The 25,479-nt window shown below is 39.9% G+C and overlaps 1 protein-coding gene and 1 long non-coding RNA gene across 4 annotated transcripts in view; both read left to right on the top strand.

Moving 5' to 3' along the window:
- LOC119737207 (isoleucine--tRNA ligase, cytoplasmic-like) overlaps positions 1–7,821 on the top strand; it is a 44,199-nt gene extending 36,378 nt beyond the window's left edge. For 2 of the 3 annotated variants that reach the window (XM_038211391.1, XM_038211392.1), the window contains exons 23-27: positions 1,090–1,185; positions 2,790–2,963; positions 4,703–4,753; positions 5,916–6,201; positions 7,176–7,821. In XM_038211391.1, coding sequence (XP_038067319.1) covers positions 1,090–1,185; positions 2,790–2,963; positions 4,703–4,753; positions 5,916–6,201; positions 7,176–7,249 — 681 coding nt within the window. In that variant the 3' untranslated portion in view covers positions 7,250–7,821. The remainder of the gene's footprint in view (positions 1–1,089; positions 1,186–2,789; positions 2,964–4,702; positions 4,754–5,915; positions 6,202–7,175) is intronic. The other variant, XM_038211393.1, reaches the window with a different exon arrangement.
- An 8,740-nt stretch (positions 7,822–16,561) lies between these two features.
- LOC119737206 overlaps positions 16,562–25,479 on the top strand; it is a 33,860-nt gene continuing 24,942 nt past the window's right edge. The window contains exon 1 of the long non-coding RNA XR_005272351.1: positions 16,562–16,909. This is a non-coding gene — a long non-coding RNA (uncharacterized LOC119737206). The remainder of the gene's footprint in view (positions 16,910–25,479) is intronic.

Here is a 25,479-nt window from a genome sequence, read left to right as displayed (position 1 = left end):
TTCGGCAGTGAATGGGGGAATCAGGGTTCGAAATTAGCGGTAGCCCGCTAGCCAAACGCTAGTCAAAACAGCTGCGGGCTAGTCAAACTATTCCTTAAGTAGCCCGGGTGGCCAGTCCAAAAAAATTATTTGGATACGTGAAAGATGAACGAACAGGAAGAAATAAATTACTAATTCAGAAAGAAAACCTTATCAATTTGTGTCTAATTTTATCAACTGTTTTTAAAGGCTAAATAATTAGATCTGTTTATTAAAACACCGACAAAATTGTCTCAGAATTGAGCCTGAAAATACGCCATTTTGTATTTGAGCTAAAAAAAAATGCGGGCTGGTGAAAATGCCAGACTCCGGCTAGTTAAGAGTCTGTTTCAGTAGCCCAGCTGGCTAGTGAACAAAAAAGTTAAGGTCGAACCCTGGGGGAATCCTATTCAAAATTAGTCAATTTTTGTACTGTCAATAAAATGCACTGCCAATACAAATGATTTTATAACACCTCTCCCACAGATTCTGTGTCTTGATTGGCCGAGAGCGAGTCACATGTTACTTTCTAATTTTGCTATCTTTCTGTGCACGGCCAAAAGTACTATGCGCATAGCAACCAAAGTACCATACCATTAGCAACCAAAGTACTATTTCCACGGCGCGGTATTTGTGTGCAAATGCATGCTGGTGTGCGCGTTGTGCGTAGCGCGTATTATTCCAAAGAGAGCGCGTCGCAGACTTGGGTTCAAACATTTCGTGAAGGGTTAGTTTTTAAGAGAGAAATACATTTTCCACCAATTTTGTATTGAAATTGAAGTTTATTTCAACTGTGTTCAGATTTAAATCATGTAAAATATTAAAATCAAGCAGAATCTGTGGGTGAAGTGTTATAAAACAAATATTGAATGCTTTATCTCGTGGTGTAGTAAAACTAGCCTCCCTCGGTGATCCATGGAGCATTCTATTTTCCCTCGGCTTCGCCTCGGGAAAATAGAATGTCCATGGATCACCTCGGGAGCCTAGTTTTACTACACCACTCGAAGCATTCAATATTTGTATATTATGGTTAAGGAGATCTCAAGGATTGCACACTTTTTGTTGTTTCAGATTTTGGTACTCCTCGACGTCACACCTGACCAGTCAATGGTGGAGGAAGGAATAGCCAGGGAAGTCATCAATCGCATCCAGAAACTTAGGAAAAAGGTAAAAAAAATCTGTCTTCGTTCTGAACATGCACTTGGCTTAACTTGCCCGTGGTTCACGCAAATGAGTCATTTGACTGAAGCTGAACTCAACGGCTATGAGGATTGCAAAAATTGTGTGCTTTCCTGTGTTTTTGACCGTAAATCCAAACAGATTGGTGTATACCGGTAACACAGGTAGAAGGATTATAATGAAGCTTAACTTATCCTCTTTCTCATGGTACAATGTAGTTATTTAAGAATTTTCGGGGTTTTTTCCTGTTCTTTTTCCAAAAATGTTGTTAGTTTTTGTTGCAATTTCTGTGGTGTGAGTTGAGAGGGCCCAGAAAAGTTCAGCAAAGACGCTGTCGTATATTGGAGACTTCACTCTAAACAATGACATAAAAACATTTCTGATTGGACAAAAGAATTCACATCTATTCACAAAACAAAAATCACGAACTTAAGGCAGGTGAATGCGAATGCGATGAGAATTTGACGTCGCGAAGCATTTGCTGCGAAATTTGCAGGAGTTGAAATGTGTTCAAATTTTGTGAATTCGCAGCGCCAAAAGTTGCCCTGGTGTCACAAGTTTGCGTTTGCTTTCGCGCCGAGTATGAACCGTCCTTAAATGGCAGCTGACTGCGCACTACTTTTATTTTTAACAATGGAACGTTCCATGGATGGCTACAGGGCTTCAATGTCAAATAACTGGCCAAGTTCGCGCAAGGACTATAGTTGACCAATGGCTAATCATAGTTCGACTAACGCTTGCCCGAACTGTGTCTACTCGACGGTGGTTGACTACGCTAGTCGACTATTTGGAACTAGCCTACTGGGGTTGGTTGCTTCGCTGGTAACCAATAGCCGCGCGCATTTATAACGCTAGCAGGGAGCCAGGATCCAGAAGTTTTGCGATGCCATTTTGACCAGCGTTGGACTAGAGACGTTCGCACGTTGCTATTACTGCGCAGGCGTAAGGTACGTCACAAATCAACCACTAGTCGACTAATGGTCCTTGCCCGAACTTGGCCTGTTCTGTCTGTGTAAGGGAATGTGATGAATAAAACTAATTCCTGGACTGAACACAATTTCTAGAATGGAGTAATATGGTAATACAGTTGATTTGTACAACTATGCTGTTATGATTCTATTTTAAAGCGCATTTCAAATGAGCAATGTTCAGTCTGTAGTTTAGTGACAAGATAAAGGAAAGGATTTTAGACATTTTGTGTTAAACGTGCACATCCATCATCAAAAGCTTATTTATGGACCATTATCATGTTGCGGCCATCTTGATATTTCCCCCATTCAAATCAACGTAACCAAAGCGAGGCTGGAAGGAAAAATAGTCTGGTTCCTTTTTGCACAAAAATGTTGTCATTCAGTCTGTCAGTACTGTTATTGGATACAGGGAACCTGACTGAAATGGTGGCCTTCAAATCAACGTAACCAAAGTGAGGCTGGAAAGGAAAATAGTCTGGTTCCTTTTTGCACAAAAACATTATAGATGATACAGTACTGTTATTGGATACAGGGAACATGGCTGAAATGATGGCAGCATGATAAAGGCCTATTGTTTTAGTTTGTTTTTAATCTGTTCATGGTTGAATTTCCGACCCGTAGGCCAAGCTCGTACCATCAGACGAAATCACCATTTTCTATCAAGTCAGTCCGGCCACCGACCGCCTGTCTGACATCATCAGGTCACATGATCAATACATCTTCTCGACCATTAAGCAGAGAATGTACCCATTCCCGGTGGCCGCCGGCGAAGAAATTGTCAGAGAAACCTTCCAGGTAAGATAAGGCTTAAGTTCACGTTTCAGCTCATCATGTGATTCTCACAATCTGTGGTTTCAAATTCTTTCTCATTGTCTGCATTTCTGTTCTGCTTTGTTTTTCCCAGTTTGAAAATATTCTTTTCTTTGTTGCAAACTCTTACTGTTTCGGTCTATTTACTTTTGTACCTCAACAAGTAGTAAATTGATGAAGTGCTTTGTAACTAGCACTGCGATATGTGCGGTGTTCTGGCGAAATGAGTCGGCACAGGCCTTAGCGAAGAAAAATGCAAAACCCAAATGGGGTTTGATTTATTTTTTTTTCCATTTCCAGATTTATTGATATTTGTAATATTTGGTACGGTAGGCCCTATGTCTTCTTTGCACATATTTAAAGAAATAGTGTACAAATCATGAAAAAAAAATTTTAAGGAAAAAACAATTGGCATCTTTTATTTTCATGAATACAAAACTCGATACGTTAAGGGCCTTTTTCTCAGTATTTTACTTTTTTTGACATGTCAATGTGAATTTTAAACAGTCAAAACTTGTCAAAGGAATGTCCAATTGAAGTGCAACAAACAGTTTTGCAAGGAGGATTATATTCTCTTTCCTAATACCCGTAAACCCGCCTGTGCCCAGTTCTGTGTCATTTTGCCAGAACACCCCACGTATAACATGCAATTCAGCGCTCTCTCTAGTTGACGCTACTCGAGCCATACTTGACGCGAGACGTTGTGACCAATGGTTTTTCTAATGATTGAAACTCATTCTCTGCCATGCATCCAGCCCGATCCTGGGCAACTGGAACAGCCTGGTCGTTTTTAAGGCTGATGACGATAAGGCAGGGTTCGATCTTAGCGATATCCCGCTAGCCAAATGTGCATAAAAACAGCGGCGGACTAGTCATTCTCTAAGTAGCTTGCATTGCAAATCAAAATTATTGAGATAATTCATGAAACTTTTCAATGTATCCACAGATTTCCCTTTTTTTAATAAGCCGGTCTTAGGGGGGAAAAAAATCTGATACTGACGTGCATTTGGCTTAATAAATGCCATCGCACCGCTGAATCTTATAGCATATAAGAAAGAACATAGACTGGTGCTGCGTTTTGTATAGGTACATAAAAGCATAAAAAAAGTACAGGACCCAGACTGCAGCATACCGTCTGGCATTTTTATGAATGAGCGTGTCGCCATAGCGCCCTCTATTTAGCTCTGGCAGTTTGCAATGCATAAATGCATTAGGATTCAGACAGTACTGTACGCACGGCGCTCGTTGAAAAACCTTGGATTTCTGCGACTTAATTCACATAGCATAACTTGATCTCATTTTTCTGGGTCTGCATTTCCAGCTTTTCTGTATTTATTTGAGTTCTTTATGTTAGTACTTGCGTTAGTAACACCTGGCCGTGCCGGTTTTCATGGCATCCATGCGCGCTGATACCGCTTGGTGCCGTCCCCCACATACAGTGTTGGGTAATTTCTTTTTGGTATTTCTCCCCCCCCCCCCCCCCCACCCAATTTTTTTTATCTTTTTGAGGGCCCAGTTTTAAAATGTAATTGGGACCAAAAACCATTCGGGCTGAGAACATGATGTGCATGCATCTCTTTTTATTACCATAACAACAAAAATAATAATACAAATGAAATTTATTTTTATTTTTAAGTGGATTTGATTTATTAAAAAATAATTTATCAAATTTATTAATAACGTTTATTAATCAATTTGTGTCTGTTTTAATTCACTTTTATTAGATATGTTTGTTGAAAACACTGACAAGAATGCCCGAGGATAAAGTTATACATGTATGTACACGGTTGCTTTATGACATTCTCGTGCATGTCGTGCAAAAAGAAAAAAAACACACAAAATTCCGTTGAGGACAAGTGAAAAGGCATGCGGGCTAGATAAGAGTCTGGTTCACCAGTCCGGCTGGCTAGTAAAAGGAAAATTAAGGGTGAACCCTGGCTAAGGTCAGCTGCATGTATGATCTGTGAAATCTGGCATGCAAGTTTTCCTCGGATCAGCTGATTTCCTCAATTTTCACTTCACGCTCATGCCATTAAAAACTGAAAAAAACAATGTACAAAGTTTTGTAAAGATTGGAGTTTCCTCATTTTTTGTTACTTCCAAGTTGCATGCCGGTGAAATGTATGTTACGGCTGTACAAGCATTACATTCACTGTGTGGACTTCCAAACAAAAGAGGTCCACATAAACCAGGTAGCAGCGACGTTGTGTGGACTTGCCCACGTCCAGACAATGTTTCCCCCTCTCTGGAAAACAGGTTTAGAGGCATTTTGGGGTTAGGTTATCTGTGGCAAAATGAAGATAAACACTAAGGGGAATCATAGAAAAAACTTTGGGTTGAAGCAGCTTTCACAGTGTGAGTAAAATGAGTTTTTTTCACAGGTTATTCTCAACTACACAGAAACAAAGGAATGTCCACGCGATGTTTGTAAAGTAAACATGTATGTTTTTTGGGGTTCAAGCAGACAGTGACAAGAAATCAGCGACAAGAATTCAGCCCAGCCCGCTATAATGCCATTAATCCCTGCTGCCACTTGCTCGCTTCATGGCTGCATTCGCGCGGGTTACTCTCGAAACTCAAAAGAGTAGGAAAATGTTGCGTGGACATGCACTCGGATCACATTGATCTCAAAGGTCGGATCTCACCAAATCTAGTATGTTGTTGGTAACCGCATATTTTTGTTCTGTACATAAAGGGAATATACACATGTAACATTGTTATAATATGATAATAAATTAAAGGAATGATACAAAATGCCAAGTCCAGTGCTGAGATAAGAAAGACCTACGTGTATTGACCTAGTCACCATGAAGTGTTTTATCAGTGAAACATTTTGGAATACTTTTTTTTAATTAAAATATTCCATCCCTTCCTTGGTGGAGGTTGTACCTCTTTCATGTATTCTTTATTATTTTGCTGTTTCCCCCTTTTTTTCAGCTCAAAGGAGTTGACCTCGAGCTGGTCTTCCTCAAAGGTCAGGTCAAAGGTCAAACGAAATCCACCACATCCAACGGTCCGGCGCCGTTCTGTCGATTTGTCAACATCAAACTCTGCAATGCCCAGCCGCAGTGCGGAGCCACGTCCAGGTGCGGCACCATACTGCTGGAGAACCCCCGGGGGGATTTCCCTATCTCCGTGCCCGAGCTGACCAAGCAAGTGGGCGTGGTCTTTGGGCTCCATGGCGTGAAAGTAGGACTATACAAGTCTGAGACTAAGTCCAACGGTAAGTAAGCCATTTTGTTGATGGACCTTGTTCCAGTTTCATGGGGCAACTCATCACAGAAATGTACTAAGCACAAAAGTATTTGTTCAGCAAGTACTGGGCCCAATTTCACGGCGCTGCTTAGCACGAAAATTTGCTTAGCACAAAAAAGTCTGGCTTATAAAAGCAGGTTACCAGCCAAAACTCCATGTGATTTTCATGCTAAGCAAACAACAGCTGAATACCAATCACAAGCAATATACATCACGTGCAGTTTTGGCTGGTAACCTGTTTTTTTTAAGCCAGACTTTTTTTTTTGTGCTAAGCAAATGTTGTGCTCAGCAGTGCCGTGAAATTGGCCCCAGCTGGTAACCAGCCAAAATGTCATGCAGTCGATAGCTGCTCCTGACTGGTTTTTGCTAAGCACATTAATTTGTTAAGCAATTTCTGCTTAGGGCCTTGTCTCATTTCATATCCGGGATGAGTTCCGAACATGTCGCGGGACGAATCGTTCACTTTGTCCGGAAGAAGCTCTGCATTTGTCCCGCTGGACATGTTCTGGGGAAATTTTCATTAGCAATTGCTTGACTCACCAATACTGATAACTTCATTGCGGGAAGATTGCAGGGAAGTTGTTCAGAATCCGATACAATGCCCTTGGCAGCCCCACGAATTTGAGCCTAAAAACCAGTTTCTGTGTTGCTGCACGGTCAGCGATTGTGCTAATTGTTGCCAAAAAACTTTCACAAATCTAAAGTGTATTTCACGGCATAGACCCGATAATGCTTGCACTTGCATGGAGATTTCAATTGTTCTGACGCTACTTAAGCAAATTCCAAATCTGAAGTGGGCACTCTTTGCTGTGCTTACTGAAGTTTTCATAACGTGGATGAGACCATGTTTACAGGAAATTGTTGCCACACTCTGTTTTACACTGTCATCTTTTATCTATATATACATTTTTTGTGTGTTTTTTTTTTCCATCTCTTTTACAGAATTAACGTCTGAATCGCTACGGGACGTGTTCTCTCTTCATGGCAGCACTGTCTACGCCTTTGTCAAAAAGTAAACGGAAATCACGGAGTTAAATTTTATTATTTAAAAAGTGTTGAATTCTGGCCAATTTTGGTGGCGCATTTCAAACCATGAAATTGTGGTCTGAAAATGACAGCAGTCAGCGTGTGTCTGTTGTATGAATATTCAAGGTTTTGAAATGTACGTGATCTCAAAATGCCGAGTTTAAGCAAACCTCTGGCATTTTCCTCAAAACAGTGACTTTTAGCAAAACAATTTAGTCATACCTTTGTGAGTTTAGAATGAATTTATATTGCCACAGTGACATTTTCCACAGGCGAATTGTCACCCCTGCATTTTACTAAGTGCATCGGGCAAAAGCAATTCCATAATTTTCTTAATTTTTGTGGATCTCATCCGTGCAAAGATTTTTCACTTAGCGCTGAGAGTTGTGAAGTTGTGCACTAACAATGTTACTTGGAAAAAAATAGCAGACGTTTCAGTTAAACCATAACCAAGTTGACAAAGTATATAGGCATGTTAAAGGGAATATACAACATTTGCAACATCAAAAAACAAAACTACAAAATTATTATGAAATACCTTTATGGACTGTTAGTGAAGACAGTCTTAAGCATCCTGAAAAATCAGGGCACCTGGTGTGCCTACATTTTCAAGAAAAGTGGTATTTTTGTATCAATTTCCAATGCTGGTCGGCCGACCAGTGTTGGAAAAAACTGGAGCTTTTTTTCAAATACTGCCCCCAATTTACCACATTTAGTTAGTCTGAATTTTGTTGCAATCGATGACACATCTATGAACGGGTACAAGCCTTCTGGACTAGTTCCTTGACCTTACAATTCCCCGACGTCTATAAATTGCTCCATTTCAATTTAAGTGGGGTCAAGGAACCAGACTAATAAGAACATGATCTTTTTTTCTTGGTTTTTCCAGCATCTACGAATTCTCAATTTCAAACAAGTCAGTGTAACAATATTTGCTATGAAATACTAACCCCCCAAATCCATCCAACTTTGAAAATTACAGCAAAAGCAAATGTTTTATATTCCCTTTAAGAGTGCAGATATGGATAAAAGATTGTAGTGGGCTTGTTGAATCGATTGGGACGAATCCAAGTTAAGTTTTAAAGCACTTGAAGCCGGCCTCAGGTTGACCCACAATCTGCTTGCGCTGCGACGGAAGCGTCGGCATCAGGCAGAAAAATAATGCTCAGGTCACAAAACTGAGAAATCGTGTGATGGTCGCGGAACATGCCGCAGAAGTTGAAATTTTTCTACTTTTGCGACTGTTGATTTTTTGAGCGCCAAACTGATGCTGATCATTTTTATATCGTCGCAGTTACACTCAGGTCGCACAAAATCGGCGACCGAGTTGTTCCCGACCGTCGCAGCTCAGACACAGCTTGATCCTGAAAAGTCAGTCACTGACTGATCTGTGTGGTCGCAAGGTCGACCTGAGGCCGGCTTAACATCAGTGGATACTATTTTAAGGTTAACACTGGTGTTGGTTTATGGGGTCCATACAGAAAGGCGAATGTGAAGCCATTTTGACATCTTAAAACATTCACTGCGAAATTTGCCAGAGTGGAAATGTGTTCAACTTTTGTGAAATCCCACAGTGTTAACTTGCACCGACGTCACAAATTTGTGTTCCGTTCGCTTTCCGGTATGAACCGGGTTTTACTATGGTGTATTTTCCTCTTTCAGTTTCAGATAGATTATATATTTTTTTGGCAAGGGTCCTCTAGATATACCAAGAAATAAGTGATTATACTTGGACATCTTTATTTCCTTTTTTGGAATGGTATACAAATAATGAATGTTGATGAGTGCAATGGTGAGAATATTTTGATGATTTGAAAGATTGTAGACGGTCAGAGCATACTGACCGGAACATCGAGTTTATACCTCTGGTTCTTTTCAGAACCATTCTCTTAGTTGAGAAATTATTCGCGCATGGTGTTTCCGCAAACCTTTCATTATTCCATCTTTCAACGAATGAAAATATTCTCACCATTGCACGAATGCAAAACATTCATTATTTTGTTTTATATAACATCCAAGTAGATCTTTGTCATTTCATTGGAGGATAAAACTTTAAGAACAAACAAAACTCACAATCATATCCACTTTTTCAGCTTGTTCAAGGCTAACAAAGGTTTCAAAGTAAAATCATTGAAAAGAATGAAAATTAACATTGTTAGTTCTTAAAGTAATGCAAAAAAAATCATCAAGGCAACTGCATCAACTTCAAACACAAATTTTGTACTGCTATAACGCATGATATGGTCCAAATAGCGCAAAAATCGTATAGGGCCGGGCCACTGCACGTCTTAGTGTGCGGCGGCGTGCAATAGATCAAAAGGGATGGGACGAAAATGCACGGTTATGACGTAGGCCGTGCAATGGTTTGATTAATGAATGCCGTGTGACCTACAATCCTCCAATCAAATGACAAGGATTTACTTGGGTGTTATATAATGGCATATATGGAATGGGTATGTGTCAAACCCCTTTATTCATCTTCACTTTGTTTGAAATGTACAAATCAAGTCTGTGGGATTTTCAATTTGTGCATTTGCACAAAGTTCATGGTTTGGTGCCTGCCTGGGGCTATTTTCATTTTAAAGAAACTCTTGACCTAGTCTGATAATGCTGATAGTATCGTCACACTAGACTCTGCTTTCGTAAGCAGACATGATTAACTAACAATAATATTTGAATGTGAGGGCGATAATAACTTTTCAAATGTGCAAGAATATATGCAGTTTGTGTATTAAAATATATAACCAGACATCCGACAAAAGTTGTGTGTTTTTCTACTTTTGTCTTGGAGCCAACTTTTGTTTGTACCGCCTACAATCATGTAACTGCTCCGGTGATAGTTTATTTTGCAAGGATCTTATTGGATAGCTATGTATTTGCATAATAGGTGACCAATGATTAGAAACGTCACCGTTCGCATGACGCGTGTAATGTGCACACAATTAACATGCATATTCATGACGATCAGATGACCACAATGCTTTGCCTTTTCGTTGTAGGCAGCAAACATAATTGCCAATGATAAGTGCCCTTGTCATGCCAAAAATCGTCCGGTAGTGTCCGCTTAGCGTGCATTCTATTGCGTGCTTACGGGTAGCTAGCTTTCAAGACGTCACAAATGAAATACATGTAGTTTTCATCTAATTTTCCTTTTTTAATTTTGTTTCAACTGTAACTTTTCTAGTGTTATTTTTAAACTGATTTGTAGAATTTGTATTGATTTGATATTTCTGACATTTAAATTCACATTTTGGGGAGTAAAAGCTTTGTGTTTTCGTGCCAGGTCACCGATGCGTGTTAGAATACAGTGTAGACTAGATCGTGTGATAGTGGTCAATTTAGACCACATCTTGAATATGGGAGCACTGCTGGAAAGCCTTATTCATGTACCACCAAAAACATATCTTTGGCTTAAGAGTCCAGAGACGAGCGGCACGTTTCCTCTGCAAGGATTTTTTCAAGAAAAAGCAGCGTGAAACACAATGTTGGCTTAGTACTTGGGTTGGACATCGTTTGAAGAGAGGAGGCCGAATCAAATCAACTAACATTTTTGTAAATACACTGCAAGGATCAATGTTTACATGCAATCTTTTCTGCCAAGAACTGCGAGAAAGTGGAACAAGCTACCTCAAGATACCATAAATGCCCCAAACCACAATCAATTAAATCCCTGATTTAGTTTCATTTGCCTCTCTGCAAGCCTCTTCGTCGGACTTCCTTGAGGAGTTCTCAAGAGGATAACCACTTAAGTACCAAGTATAAGCCCGCCCCCACCTTATACTTGATGGGGGCGAGCTGACGTCATCCGATGAAAACATCATTAGGATCGAGCAAAAGCTTTCACCGGGAGCACTATTTGGTAACTTTTTACACCTGCAGGCGACGCGGGTTTTTTTTCTGTCTTTTTTCTTAGCACATCCAAAAAAGCATTAGATTATTAAATCACATTTTGTATGCAGTAAATGTATTATGCATGTCCCTCTTTCGACAATATTCAAAACAATGCGTCATAAGCTCACAAAACAAGCACAATATTTAGTCAGTGCTCAAAATAGAGGATTTTAGACCCCGCAGCTATTTACGCAGTCCTTCGGTCAGAGGCTTCAGGGAACCACGCACCGATTGACGTCAAGCTTAAAGCACTGCATTCATACGTCTTTGCACCAAACAGGATACTTGGCGATTTTTCATGTCATTGTATAATTTGTTTGAATTCGATTATAATGCTTTAACTTCTTAGAAAGGTTGTTCACCTTTGGCTTTTTTAAACAGCTGCAAAGGTTTGCATAAGCTGTCTTTAGTCAGTCAATTTAATTTACCGGCAGTCCCTAAAGTTACTCTCCCGTACTCTACATTTTTCGAAACTCATCCCCGAAAAGGCCACAAACAAAGGGGTAATCATGAACAAAGTATGAACTTAATGACCCTTGTTATGGTTTTATCACACACTAAGGACAGTAAATTCCAAACTGATTACTGTCAATTGATAATCCTTCAGGATTCAACACTTTGTCCACTCAGTGCCCTGGTACACATCTTCAGAGGTGGCGCATAATCTTTCATGGCCCATCTTATCACTGCAGGCTGATCACGTAAATTGTCCGCCTCGTGCCAAATGCAGGCCTGCACATCCTGAAGGCTGGGGTGGGAAGTGAAATGCCGAAAAGCTTGTTCTTTAAATTCATATACCTCCCATCCACCCCCAAAACACCACAGCCTAATTATCATGATTAAGTGAGATTACCGTTCATGTGAGTCCCCAAAAGTTCCCAACAGTGATTCCCAGAACATTGAGTATGTGGGCCAGGACACCGTCTTGTGCCCGCCCGCCAATTATGTTGGAAGATATACATGCATCCATTTCATAGGTGTTCGAAATGCAACTCGCGCTGCGGCACACTATGGAAATCCTATTTTGCTCCTGTTTTCTTGAAGATCCATGCATACCTTAAATTAGCTAATTGCCTTATTCCTGGTTGTGTTTACGATGTTTTACCCAAAACTGTCCCAAGAGGGGTTTTACAATTATATACATGTACTGTCATCATGTTCATAACGGAGGCTTATACCGGAGTCTTAGCGCACGTATCTACCAACAATTAGGCACTCTTGAAAGGCGCTGGAAATTATTTTTTTATTAATAAAAAAGGTAAATTAAGTTTATGAGAAATGTGAGACCCAATATGTAGCGCCATAGGCCTAAGGGTTTACAAGGTGCTGCGGCGCATATTGCAGTCACTGCCAGAAACACCCGGGGCAAACCCCTTCTCTATAAGGGTTGGTTCTTTCATTTCACAATACATGGGACCTACGGCTTTACGTCCCATCCGAAGGACGAAGCAATAATGGTAAAGTGCCTTGCTCAAGAGCACAAGCACCGTGTTCCCACGGTCACGGATTCAACCCATGTACCACGGCACACGAGTCGAACACCATAACCATTGGACCACAGCACCCATCATAATATCCCTTTGTTAGTGGGTCACATGTTTATGGGAAACAAAAACAATTAGCCCTAACTCAATTTCTAAAAGACTTTCTCAGAGGCTTTCATACGGTTAACGCCCCCCCCCCCCCAAAAAAAAGGGGGTGTGAAATAAAACGTACAAGTTGAATACATGTATTAGTTTGTATATTAAACAGTGAAAAGACTTTAAAAAGGGACAGCTGAAACGATGAAGTTGAGCTATAAAGGTTGGTTAGGCCCCAAAAAAAAGTCTCCGGTTTCTGGTATGGAGCTTGCCCCAAAAGTGGTGCGGCGACGCGGCTTTTTTTTTTTTTACCTGTTTTTTTTTTTTTTTTTTGGCTTCAAATGTCGGCTGATGACTGCAAATGGTGCCCGACTAAACTTAGTGCAAATATATGGGAGTCCAGAGAGGCCACATAAAGCTTATTCTCGATCATAACCCCATCTAAAAACACGTTAAAATTGTGCAGCAGCAGGATTCCAGTCAAACCAGTGAGTTTGGCGGTTTTGAGACATCATCTTGTATTGGAAAAAAAACTTTTTCATTTTGCCGACGCGCATGGCTGCGGCGACGCGCGCGCATACCAGAAACCGGAGACTTTTTTTTTTGGCCTTAATGAAAATTGATTACTTTCAAAGCAACACAGTGAAGATACAGTGCTAGATGTAGGCTAATACGAACAGTACTATGCTGGGTTCTTGCACTATCTTGCAAACTTGATAACAAAGTGCAGTCGACATGATGAAATAATGAAAACATAGTTTTCTATTGAGTTTCTGGTTGCCTCTTGTCAGTTGAACAATCATCGGTATCTCATACGAATGTATATCCTGTTTCTAAGAAACATGCACTGGTCTGTTTCCAAAGTCATAGGTCTTGAAAAAATATTGATAACACCGGTGGCATCTACAATGTAGACTATACCGGTGTTATTTTCTAAACTACTGTTTTTGCAGCTGATAATAATGAATGTTCCCTTTCTGCGATTCGTAAATAAAACATGTAGTATCATCTGGCAACTTAAAGATGTATTTCCCGTACTATTTTCGAGTTTCATCCCGAAAAATAGATGATTTTTTTTAAATTGCTATAAAGCAATACAAAAGTTAGTCACTTTGGAAGGAGAGGACGACCGAAAGAAATCGGCTCATGTTTAGTTCATGAATTGTTACTTTACAATTTCGAGTCTCGGGGTAGGCTGGTTGCCGTCCAGTCACCCAACAATCAGTATCGATAGTGTACGGGCCGGGAGCCAGTCTGCTTGCAAAGCGAAAATTTGTTTGTGACCAAACAAAAACTTTCTTTTCAGAGGTTTGCAGACGCCCAAAGCACATTTTCCTTAATAACCACCCCACCATTCAGAAAATATACCCCCCCCCCCACCTCCATTGAGAAAAATATTTTGCTCGTCACATTTGTAATATTTTCAAATCATTCTTTGCGCAAACCGTGTTTTGGTTTTGTTTGTTTTTGTTTGTTTTTGTTAGAGGAATAGACAATTTCGAAACATCTATGTACTAAAACTGAACGTTTGGGAAAATCTCAATATGGGATACTTCTTCTTGTTGTTGTTGTTGTTGTTGTTTTTAAATTGACTCGTCTTTGAAGCCGAAAAGTGGACAACCATCTGTCGTTTTCTGAAAACCGAAATGTTGACTTTATTTAATCGAGAGGGCCTGATGATTATTTTTTGGGAGGGGGGGGCAAACAATAATATACAGTTATGCATTGTGGCTTTTCCATCTTGTCTTCGCAAAACATTTTATTGATGATAACACACTACGGTGACAAGGTTACATTTTACGCCGCAATATAGACACGAACAAAACTAGTCGCTTTGAAAACTAAGCTAGAAGCTCAATATAGCAAAGCAAAGCTGACCAAACAACTACATCTACGAAACTACCCGACTAACCGGCCACCGCAAAGTGAAGTACGCCGCGGCAACCAACTAAAATAGATCACGCAAAACGGATGTTTTTCATCGAAAAGGGTTATTACCCTGTTAGTTTCTTTTCCGTTCCCGGCGTGGAATTTGTTGTTTGTGATCGAAATTATCGTGTGGGCTTAATATTCAACGATGGACCAAAATACCCAAAGAAGTGCCGTATCGTCTTGTGGAGGTATGTCAAGCGCATTATAGTTTTAATGTATTAATGGTTTCAACCCGAACTTCACTGACCCGACCGCATAACCGCTATGTACGTCAATGAAGATAATCTCCACCGAAACAATAGGCAGCTGTTATGAAAACACACGAACAAATCGCCGATAAGTCATCGATTTAAAAAGCAATAACGCGCAACAAACTTTTAAATATAGTCCAGGATATTATTCATCAAACGAAATACAAATTATTTGTATGACGCACGAAAATATTTGCCGAAGGTTTGTGTACGTGTCATCAGAAGGTCAACAGAGGGCGCGTTTTATGTCGGAAAGTTTGCGGTATTGAACCTTTCGATACGGTCGACGTCAGCGCATTGTTCACCAAAAAAAAGGTCCAAGATCAATGCATGTGGTCTCCTATGCATTGCCCGGGGGGGGGTCCGGGTTATGCCACCCGGATAATTTTAAAATCTACGACTTTCTCCTGCATTCTAAGGCAATTAGAGAATACATTTTAGGATTCCATTTATTTTTGGCCCTCCATCAGGAACATCAGGAACATCGACCTTACCTCCCACACATCTCAGACAAGATCAGGGAGAGGAGGATGGCTCTGGCGGGCCATTGCATCCGCCACCTGGAGCTAGCAGCCCACAACACCATCATGTGGGAGCCGACTCATGGAACTGCCAGGAGGGGGCGGAGACGAGCCACGTACATCGACACGCTGCGACGGGATGTTGGTGACACAGGGGAGCTGAGGACCCTAATGCTGGAGATAGGGATCCCTTTGAGTGGAGGGCCGCGATCAAGTCCCGAGTTGGTGTAGGCTAGGCTGCACCCTCGCATCGCATCGCATCGCATCGCATCGCATCGCATCGCATCGCATCGCATCGCATCGCATCGCATCGCATCGCATCGCATCGCATCGCATCGCATCGCATCGCATCGCATCGCATCGCATCGCATCGCATGTTGGCCCTATTTAACTAGTATCATAATACTAGAAATAAATGTTGATGAAATTGAACACTGCAACTGAAATTATAGTCAGCGGCTGAACGCAGTGGCGTAGCACGGTCATTTTTATTGGGGAGTAATATTTTTTTTAAAGGGCACTTGCACATCCGTGCTGAAATGCAGACACGTTTTTGTCCCCGGGACACTTGGCCTTTTAACAAGGGCACTTGTTAAAAAAAAGGCACTCTTTATACAAAATATTGGGGGGGGGGGGTAAGCGCTGGTACGCATATGAAAAGAAGACATTACTTCTTCTTTTTTTTCAGTGCAAAGCTGGATTGTTATCGTTATAAAATGCAATAGTAACTTTTAGCCATATGTTGTCCAATTAAGAACTTCTAAGACTTAGTTTGTTAACCCCCATCGCAGAAAACTGGAAAGGAATCCCCTTCCCAAATCTGCCCTGGCCTGAGTGTGCGGCACCACAAACCATTGCGCACATGTTAAGTGCATAGTTTTTGGAATATCAAAGCTGACCTCGTCCACCCGTACTCCAGTGTTAAACCAGTCACAATGCCCTGTGACTTCTTTGTTTATTTTCATCTATTGCGATTGCGATTCTATAAATAAATCCATCAATTAAAGTCTGTCCACATATGTCCACATCATATCACCATCACAGGGCCTCACCGCTATGACGTCAATGTTGCCAGGCGATGTCTCGCTGGACATTGAACCAATCACGAGCGCCCTTCTATCAACCCTCGGTTGATAGGAGAAGGTGTCACGTGACAGGCATGGGCGGATCGCACAGAACGTGTACGGACGCCATAGGTTTGTGTACAAACTTCAATGCATTGTGGATTTGTGCGTAAGCTTCCACCGTACCGCCGTACCGTACCGCGCTCTTTTGCACGGCACTTCGCGTAGCCAAGCGAGGATCTGCTTGCAAAATTTTCGTCCAAGATTCCTGATTTTTGCATCCCTGGTCGTCCCATCTGAATGCCAGTGTTCCATGCACGCGGGAGGGGGGTTTACCGAGCTGTTGGAGGAGTTTTGAGGCACTTTACGAGGTGAAAGTCGAGGGGCTTTCCAAGGATTACATATTGGCAGGTGAGGTTATTTTTTACCGTGCATGGTCGGGCTACATGCTTCGTGATGCATCATGTTTTGTCATATGTTTGATGTGTAAACTACATTTTTACCATGTACGTACGTGTAGCCATTCCATTTGCATTTCTAAAATAAAATACCAGCCACCGTGGTTAATTCAGCTCCTTCAGCTCAGTCACTGCTCACTGGAGATTTTCCGGACCAGCTTGAAACCACTCGCCCTCCTCCGCTAGTCATGGCTCATGCTAGTTAAGTTAGGCCGGGGCCTATGGTAGCCCGACTGCGTCTGGCCGTACAGTACTATCGCAAGCTCTGTAGTACAGAGCTTGCGATAGTACTGTACGGCTTGCGATAGTACTGTACGGCCAGACGCAGTCGGGCTAGGCCTATGGCATCGTTTTTACTTGCACCGAGTTCTTAACTAGTTTACTGCACTCTTTGACTGCATTATGACTGAAATGCTTAAAACTCTTCGTTGATATAGAGTAAAAGTGTGACCATTTTCCTTTGCATAATTGGAGTGCAGATTATGACCGAAACGCTTAAAATTCGCGTCTAAATACTGCGCTCGCGGTGCAAATGGCATCGGCGCGGTATATGTGACAGAGCCCTCGCTGATAAACAGTAAATTTCACTTTTCATCCAGATCGTATTGTAAACCTTAGCATGCGTAGTACATGTACCTCGATCTTGGCCCATTTTGAGGGCGAAATCTGATGTTTTTGTTGGCAAGTGGTTGGGTTTTTAATTATTTGAAAAGTCATGTCTGACATTTAAGTTTGGCCCTACTACCGCCAGACCATGTCCAAATGTTAAAAAAAAAAGGCGATAGGTAGGGCCCAAGTTACTCGGGCTACATTTTCACCAAATCTTTGACTAAGTTGTCTTTATTCATGCCTTATTTCAATGAATAAAACGTAGATGGCAATCATTAATTCAAAAATTTTGATATTTGACTTTAAATAAAACACTAATAAGACATAAACAAATAAGTACATCAAACTATGAATGAGCCAAACAAAAATTTCCTATCAATTTCCTATCAAATGTTTCATCAAATGAATAAAACGTAGATCTATGGCAATCACTATTTCAAAAGTTTTGATATTTGACTTTTTAAAATAAAACACTAATAAAACATAAATAAATAACTAAATAAACTCTGAATGAGCCAAACAAAAATTTCCATCGATTTCCTATAAAATGTTTCATCAAATGAACATCGCCCTTAATGACTCTACCCATGCATTGACAAGGCGATTGCGTAGTTTATGCGGGCCCTGTTCCTGGAGCGAACATCCAACCTTAGGTTATTGGACCATTTGTACTTGCTCTATGATTGGACTAACGTTAGTTTATGCATGGAGGAATAATCCTCCATGGTTTATGGTTAATCGTGTTAGTGACATTTAAAACCGACATGAGTGTCGTTGATAGCCCCACTAGAGTGGCTTGTATATTGCTGCACTATATCCTAGAGCCACACATCACTGGTAGCCCAAGTGAGCTGAAATTGCCAACTTTGCAGGCCCCCCCCCCCCCCCCCCTTGTGCACTCCGGGTCGATTAGGTAATTTTACCTCCAGTCTAGTACTACTTCAGTCTAATTTTTGGACAAATTTACAAGGCATCTTTCTGGATTCGATATACCGGTATGCAGTACACGTTCATAATGGTTTTCGATTGAGCCCTCAATTTTTCAATTTGTTTGCATAAAGTAACATTGGACTGAACAGTGTCAAAACAGAGAATATGGTTGGTTAGGCGAAGTAAAAAAAATAAAATATGTTTCTCGTCCCCGCCCGCTTCCTTTTTGGAGGCCGCCTGGATTTTTTTATTATTTTTTATTTTTGAAAAATGCAGTAAAAAACACCGAAAAAGTCCACAAATTCATCGGAAAATAAATACATGTATCTGCGAAATATGAGTTGTATTGTTGACCAATATAACTCTAAATGTCACTGTAAATACATATGTTCAGTTCTCTTGTCAAACTTGTCTTTCGTTTTATAAGTGTCTTTGAACAGTGGAAACACCAACGGTTGCAGGAAATTTTAAGATGACGGCCATCTTGAAAAAATAAAAAATAAAAAATAAAAAGCCCCTCTTCCTCCTTTTTTTCAAAAACCCGGATGAGAAACATGTTTTTTTTATTCGGCCTTAGGCTATTTATAACCTTGCAAAATCTTAGGTTTCCATTTATCGCATTCTTATGAACAACTTTTTTCCTGAGCATCACATGGAAACTAGACATCATGTACTACATGGTACAAGAAGGAATGTGACTGCAATGTGCACTACAGTTAGCCTTTGCGCAATTTCAACTTCGTGTCGCACAACAAGAGTTTACAATATTTTTATGAGAGATAAAACAAAGCAGATGAATGTCTGGGGGATGTGGAAACCAAATCCGCATTCTGCAATTTTTCACCAAGTCGAACAGAAGATGGAAACTTTTGACAAAGTTGGAGCAGACAAAACGTCTTAAGCCATGGTGCTGTTAAAAAAAAATTAAAAAAAATAAGAAAAGAATTAAAAAAAAAAATAAATCCATTCCTTTTTTTGCATTTTAATACTTCAAAATAATAAATTTTCTTTGATTTTGTTGGTATCCCGCTATGATTTTGCACGCATGTGGCTAACTGTTGATCTCTCAAAACTAAATCGTAAATATAAATTAATACACACGTGTTGAAATTGCGAAAAGGCTTAAACTGGGTGAAAGTGCTCCATAACCAAAAATAATCTGATAATGTTCTGAACAGCAAAACCCAGCTTGTTTACATATATTTTGGATAAAAACAAACAAACAAACAAACAAACAAACGGAATAACTGTCAAAGGTGTGATGATTTTGCCCACAATATCCAGAAATAGTTTGCCTGGCAATATTTTTGAAGAAAAGACAAGAACACTGGTTACTGGACTTCAACATGCTACGCTTGTCCCTCAATGTTTTAAATTTCTTCGTCTTGAACAGATCACATTTTTTTTTACACTCTGTATTATTCTTATCTATTTTTGGAGTTAAGTCTTTGAAATTATAAAAAAAAATATGAAATACGTTCCATTCTTTACGTCATTTCTGGGAAAAATGGGTCTGATACAATCAATTATCTCGGGCCTATTGGCTAATGAGTCATGGTTTTACACATATTTATTTGTGAACGACCCGTTGAGGTAAATATCTCTGCGACTGATCGTGCGTCATTTGTCACTTGGCCGCTGTGCCTGGCTTTCATCTCAACCAATTAGTGAATAACAGCGCAAGGTTATTTGTAATTTTCTTCGTACGCATTGGAACCCCAATTAATTAACGGATACGGAAGGTCTATTAATAAACAATGAGTTGTATAATTGAGTCGTTCAGTAATGAATTGCCGATTTAATTAATTCGAAGTACTGTCATGACTGTATTTGGAGATATGAGTAGTGGGCACAAGTTTTGTAGCCAGTGACTGATAATGTACAAGTACACATGTACTGGTATGTATTGACCAGAACAAAAATGTATACAATAGATTATGTACACGTACGTGTACATGTTTGTAATGGTGACTAAAATGCCAGCACACAATGCACATTTTGTATCGCACTTCTAAAATGCACCACTTCCCTTGATAAAACGATAATTGATTGTTCAGCTTTCTATTGTTGTGACGCACACATTGTATCATGTATTCATGAGCATATCGTATAAATGCATACTGTATTGTTAGCTGAGATCGGACCATGTACATTTGAACATGTACATATTTATGTACGTGTAGATGTACACGTATACAGTGTCAATGTACATGTAGGTGCATCCAAAGTTCAAGCTCAGAAACTGTTTACTTGCTTGACATGTACTTTTCTAGACATGTTTTTTAAATTGTGAATTGGAAAAGACATGCAAGTTTTATCCACAATCATATTAAATTTCTTGTACTGGGTCGGTGTCAAAGACGTAGCATTTGGACGAAAAGCCATCTCGCACTGGATTTAAGAATAAAGAACCCTCAAAGTACAATGTATGAATGATTTCATTTTATGTTCTATGTTTAGTTCTTGGCCCTAAATTACATGTAGGTTAACCCCAAACATTCCAATGGGAGCACGATGTTTAACCCTGTTGCTTCCAGTAGGCTTCTTGGACAGCTTAGAGCACAGTTGCTAAGCACTCTGGTAAGATAATTTTGTGAATGGTTTCAAAGATTCAATTTACATGTAATCAGGGTTCGACCTTAATTTTTTTTTGTTCACTGGCCAGCCGGGCTACTGAAACAGACTCTTAACTAACCCGGGGGCATTTTCACTAGCCCACATTTTTGTTTAGCTCAAATACAAAATGGCATATTTTCATGATTTTCAGGCTCAATTCTGAGGCAATTTTGTCAGTGTTTTAAATAAACAGATCTAATAAATTAACCTTTTAAAACAGTTGAAAAAACTAGACACAACCTGATAAGGTTTTCTTTCCGAATGTAATGATTTATTTCTTCCTGTCCCTTCATCTTTGCTGTATCCCAATAATATTTTGACTCGCCAGCCGGGCTACTTAAGGAATAGGTTGGCTAGCCCGCCGCTGTTTTAACTAGCATTTGGCTAGCGGGCTACTGCTAATTTCAAACCCTGTGTACATGTAAGTACACTTTAGTAATATGATGTTATGGACCTGTGCGAGGAACCACTGCACAGCATTTTTACCCCAGCATTCCAAAATCCTCCAAAATCCTCTTTGCAAAATGGAGCTTTGCAGGATTGATGCTAGATGGCCTATGGCAAAAATGTGTGGCTGATTTTGCAGGATGCACTGTGTCAAGGTCTCACTAGGCTGGACATTTCAGAAATTTAGGCCTAGATTATATTTGAAATCCATGCTGCTCCAGGATGTCACTGGCTCTGCCTCAACATTGACAGTGATTGCTGGAGGATTTTGCAGGATTGAGGCAGTGGTCACTCCTCCAAGGACCACAATCAAGAAATAACGGAGGATTTTGGAGGATTGAGGCTGTATGCAATTTTTATATGGAGGCAGTGGGAGGATTTAGCAGGATTGAGGTTGCATCCTAGCAAATATGACTCTAAGCGCATTACAAAAAAAATATGAATAATTGATTTGTTTATTCAGAGCAGAACAAAAATGTTATCTAGCTTAGTAATAACTTTCCGTGGTCCAATTATTTTAATTGCATTACCTTGACAAGACTTGGACACACGTGTTTGTCACTCTGGAATGATTTGAGATACGTGTACATGTACATGTAACTGGTCAGGCGCATTTCCATTGAGATAATTGAGATTATCCAGTTGCTGTATACTGTCATTCCAAATAAATATTTAATTAAATATTTACACATGACATACCATATCAGACTTCCAAGTAGTAAAAAAAAGTTGGCGTATTTTACATGTACACATGTACATGTACACATTGGAAAAAGTACCCATACAATATCGTTTTGGATGTTGTATCATTTTATGGTATCCACTCCCTGTTACAGTGTAGTAAATGTTATCACTATCAGTCAATTGTTGTTACATTATTAGGAACAATAATGTAACAACAATTGACTGATAGTGTAGTACATTTTACTACATTATTGGTAAGTTTTTGTTACATGTACATGTACATCATCAGTTCCTGATACAGTTTTTGTGACATTATCGGTTGCCGTTGGTTACTTGATTGTAACGCGTGCGTTTTGCTGGTACCCAGTTAATCGAGAGCATAAAAACTCACAGTTGTCAACCAGTGAACATGCGTACCGCACGATACAGTCGCACGCGCACGCAGGGTATGTATACTGTTTTTAAAATTTTTTGTATGTATGGTAGCTCACTATATACACATGTACGTTCATGTAGCTGATACTTAAAAGATTCAAATATGACATCACTGGCATTTTCTCTTCGTAGATTTGCTTGAGACCGCTCCAAATTTCAAATATTCAAATTAGAAAAATGCTATCTGGGTCGTTGGTGGTTGATCAAATATTTGGAATATTCAGTACAGCCCTTTAACTCTCCTGTAGTCATGGTAGTTAAACCATTCAAAACACCTCAAAATCTGGGTGCTGGCAAATTGGAGGGAACAAAATGCTGGACCTTTTAAAATCCTCCAGAATTTATTGTTACTGCACTACCACACCTTTCAATTCCTTTTGAAAGGTATTGAAATGCAACTTACTGAATTTGCCCACAGAGTTGCTTCACCTTTCGAAACCTTTCGAAAAGTCCCAAAGTTCCAGCACTATTTCACCTTTCAAAACCTTTTTTAGTCAGGCAATTTTAAAATGTTTTGAAAGGTCTGATAATTCTCTTTGCCAACTGCACTGGGCATAGCAGGGATAGATCACTGCCGGTACGTAGATCATGATTTTGAAATGTAATACATTAGATTGCTGCGATGGGCATCAATTATCTATTTCTTATTCTAGTTGGACGATCCATTTGTTGTGTAGTCCATGCATAAATTGCCACTTAGCCAAATTTGTCAGACGCTGCTGCTGTGCGCTCGCGCTCTGGACCTTCAAAGGTCAAACGTTTCCAGGAGCGTTATAAGTAATTCAGTGTTGATCAGTAATTCATTGAAGACTGATTGGCTATGTACTGGTACAGTGTACGTGTGAATTTGTCCAATAAAAAGTAGGTCAAACTTGAAGGTGTATATATAAAAAAATGTGAAGAGTTTGATACAAAATAAAAATCACCCTTTATTTTTGCTTTATAATTTACAGTTCTAGAAAAGCCATCCTTGTTTTTTTTTTATATTTGGGTTTTGTTCTTCGTTTTGAGATTCATGTGACTTGCCCTTCAATTATATTTGCCTAATTTTTCTGAAAATGTATTCTTTGGTAAGAGGTTTAACACTGACTTTTTTTTACAAAACATGTGTGTACACGTAGTCACTGAATAAGGCAAAATTAATTTTCTTGCAAGTTTTATTTTAAGTGAAATGCTTTAAAAAAACCCAGTTTTGGGCTTAGAACCTCCGTGACATTTTTTTCAAATTGCTTTTTTAGTGCAGCATTTCCCCTTTGACTGCCTGTCAACCATGACATATGCTAAGTCTTGAGTGTTTTTTTTTTCAATAGAAATGTCCCGGTATTTGTGCTTGAATAGGGACCTGGATTGCGTGACTACATTTTTACATAAAGTTTGCAGCCAGCAGACTAAAAATAACTAGAGAAGAATTAGGCATGTACCGGTACGCATCCATGTTCTTCGCTTTTTTTTCTGTGCAGCACTTCCCCTTTTCATTTTCCATGTTCATTAAATGTGTTGCTAGAATGTACGTGGCTGTGTGAACCTGTTTCTTTTTATCCAGAAGGCCCTGAAGAATCTCCCACTGTTCAATCCTTTCTAGCAGCAGGACACTGACAGGCTTATTACTTCAAAAGGATGCTGTGCAGTCATGCCTGTTATTAATGATAACACACACTCCTGTATATTTTTTTTAGAAAGTTTATGATCACTTTCCCGACAAGGTGAAGTACCGGGATTCATCCTCTGAACAATCAATAAATAAACTAAAATTAATAAATCGGGTCAAATAGTTAAAACTCAAGGTACAATGTAGTTTAACAATGTAAATGATTTTTTTATATCCGATTTTGGAGGATGCACTGTGTCAAGGTCTTAGGCCGGACCTTGTGTTGTTTATGCTCAGCTGTGCATAAATTTAGGCCAGGATTCTACTTGAAATCCTCCGCACTGACTACTCCAGGGTGCCAGTGGCGATCTGCCTCAACATATTGACAGTGATTTCTGGAGGATTTTGCAGGATTGAGGTAGTTGGTCACTCCTCCAAGCAGCGCATTCAAGAAATAAAGGATGATTTTGCAGGATTGAGGCTGTATTCAGTTTTTACATGGAGGCAGTTGGAGGGTTTTTTAGGATTGCAGTCACATCCTAGGGAGTTAAGGTTAAAACAAATTACATTGCATTGGCCCTTTCAAAATTCGAAAAAGGGAATATTCACAAAATGAACTCTTGTGGGTGTTAGGTTTCACAAATGCATTTCACTGTAACAATGAGTTTTCCTGCTTTCTTTGAACTTGATGTACCAGTTAAAAAATTCCTATCGCAGTCCATTGTAACATTCACGTGCACACACGTATTCAATTTCAGGCTCTCGTTCCTAAATTGAAAAAACCAAAACAGCACCTCAGACGGCTGTGACACTGAAAAGTACACACTCATTTGCCCAGCAGATCGTGAAATATCAAATTGACTAAGTACCTGTCCCTGGACGTGGTCGTCACAGGTTCCCTACAATAATTTGTATTTCTTTGTGGAATTAAATGCAATTAATTCTTGAACATCAGCTGCATCCGAGAGCTCGTTCTCTCTCCTCTCATTTTCCCTCCCGGTTTTGGTAAATTGATTAGCTCCCATCAAATTTGCCGTGTGCCTGGAGTGTGTTGTTTGCACACCGGCCACATCATAACGGTTAATATTCCATCCGCGCTATGACAACCTTGCCATGGTAATGTAATAATTAATGCAACGGGGCCTGGGAAGGTTTTGCGTTGTAGGTAGTCCTGCAGTGTAGCTTTTAAAAAAAATTGGGTGTTTTTAGTAACC

The sequence above is a fragment of the Patiria miniata genome, unplaced genomic scaffold, assembly GCF_015706575.1.
Source record: "Patiria miniata isolate m_02_andy unplaced genomic scaffold, ASM1570657v1 HiC_scaffold_3, whole genome shotgun sequence".
NCBI classification, from domain to species: Eukaryota; Metazoa; Echinodermata; class Asteroidea; order Valvatida; family Asterinidae; genus Patiria; species Patiria miniata.
Note: the sequence above shows the minus strand (reverse complement) of the source record. Positions and strands in the feature narration are given on the sequence as shown.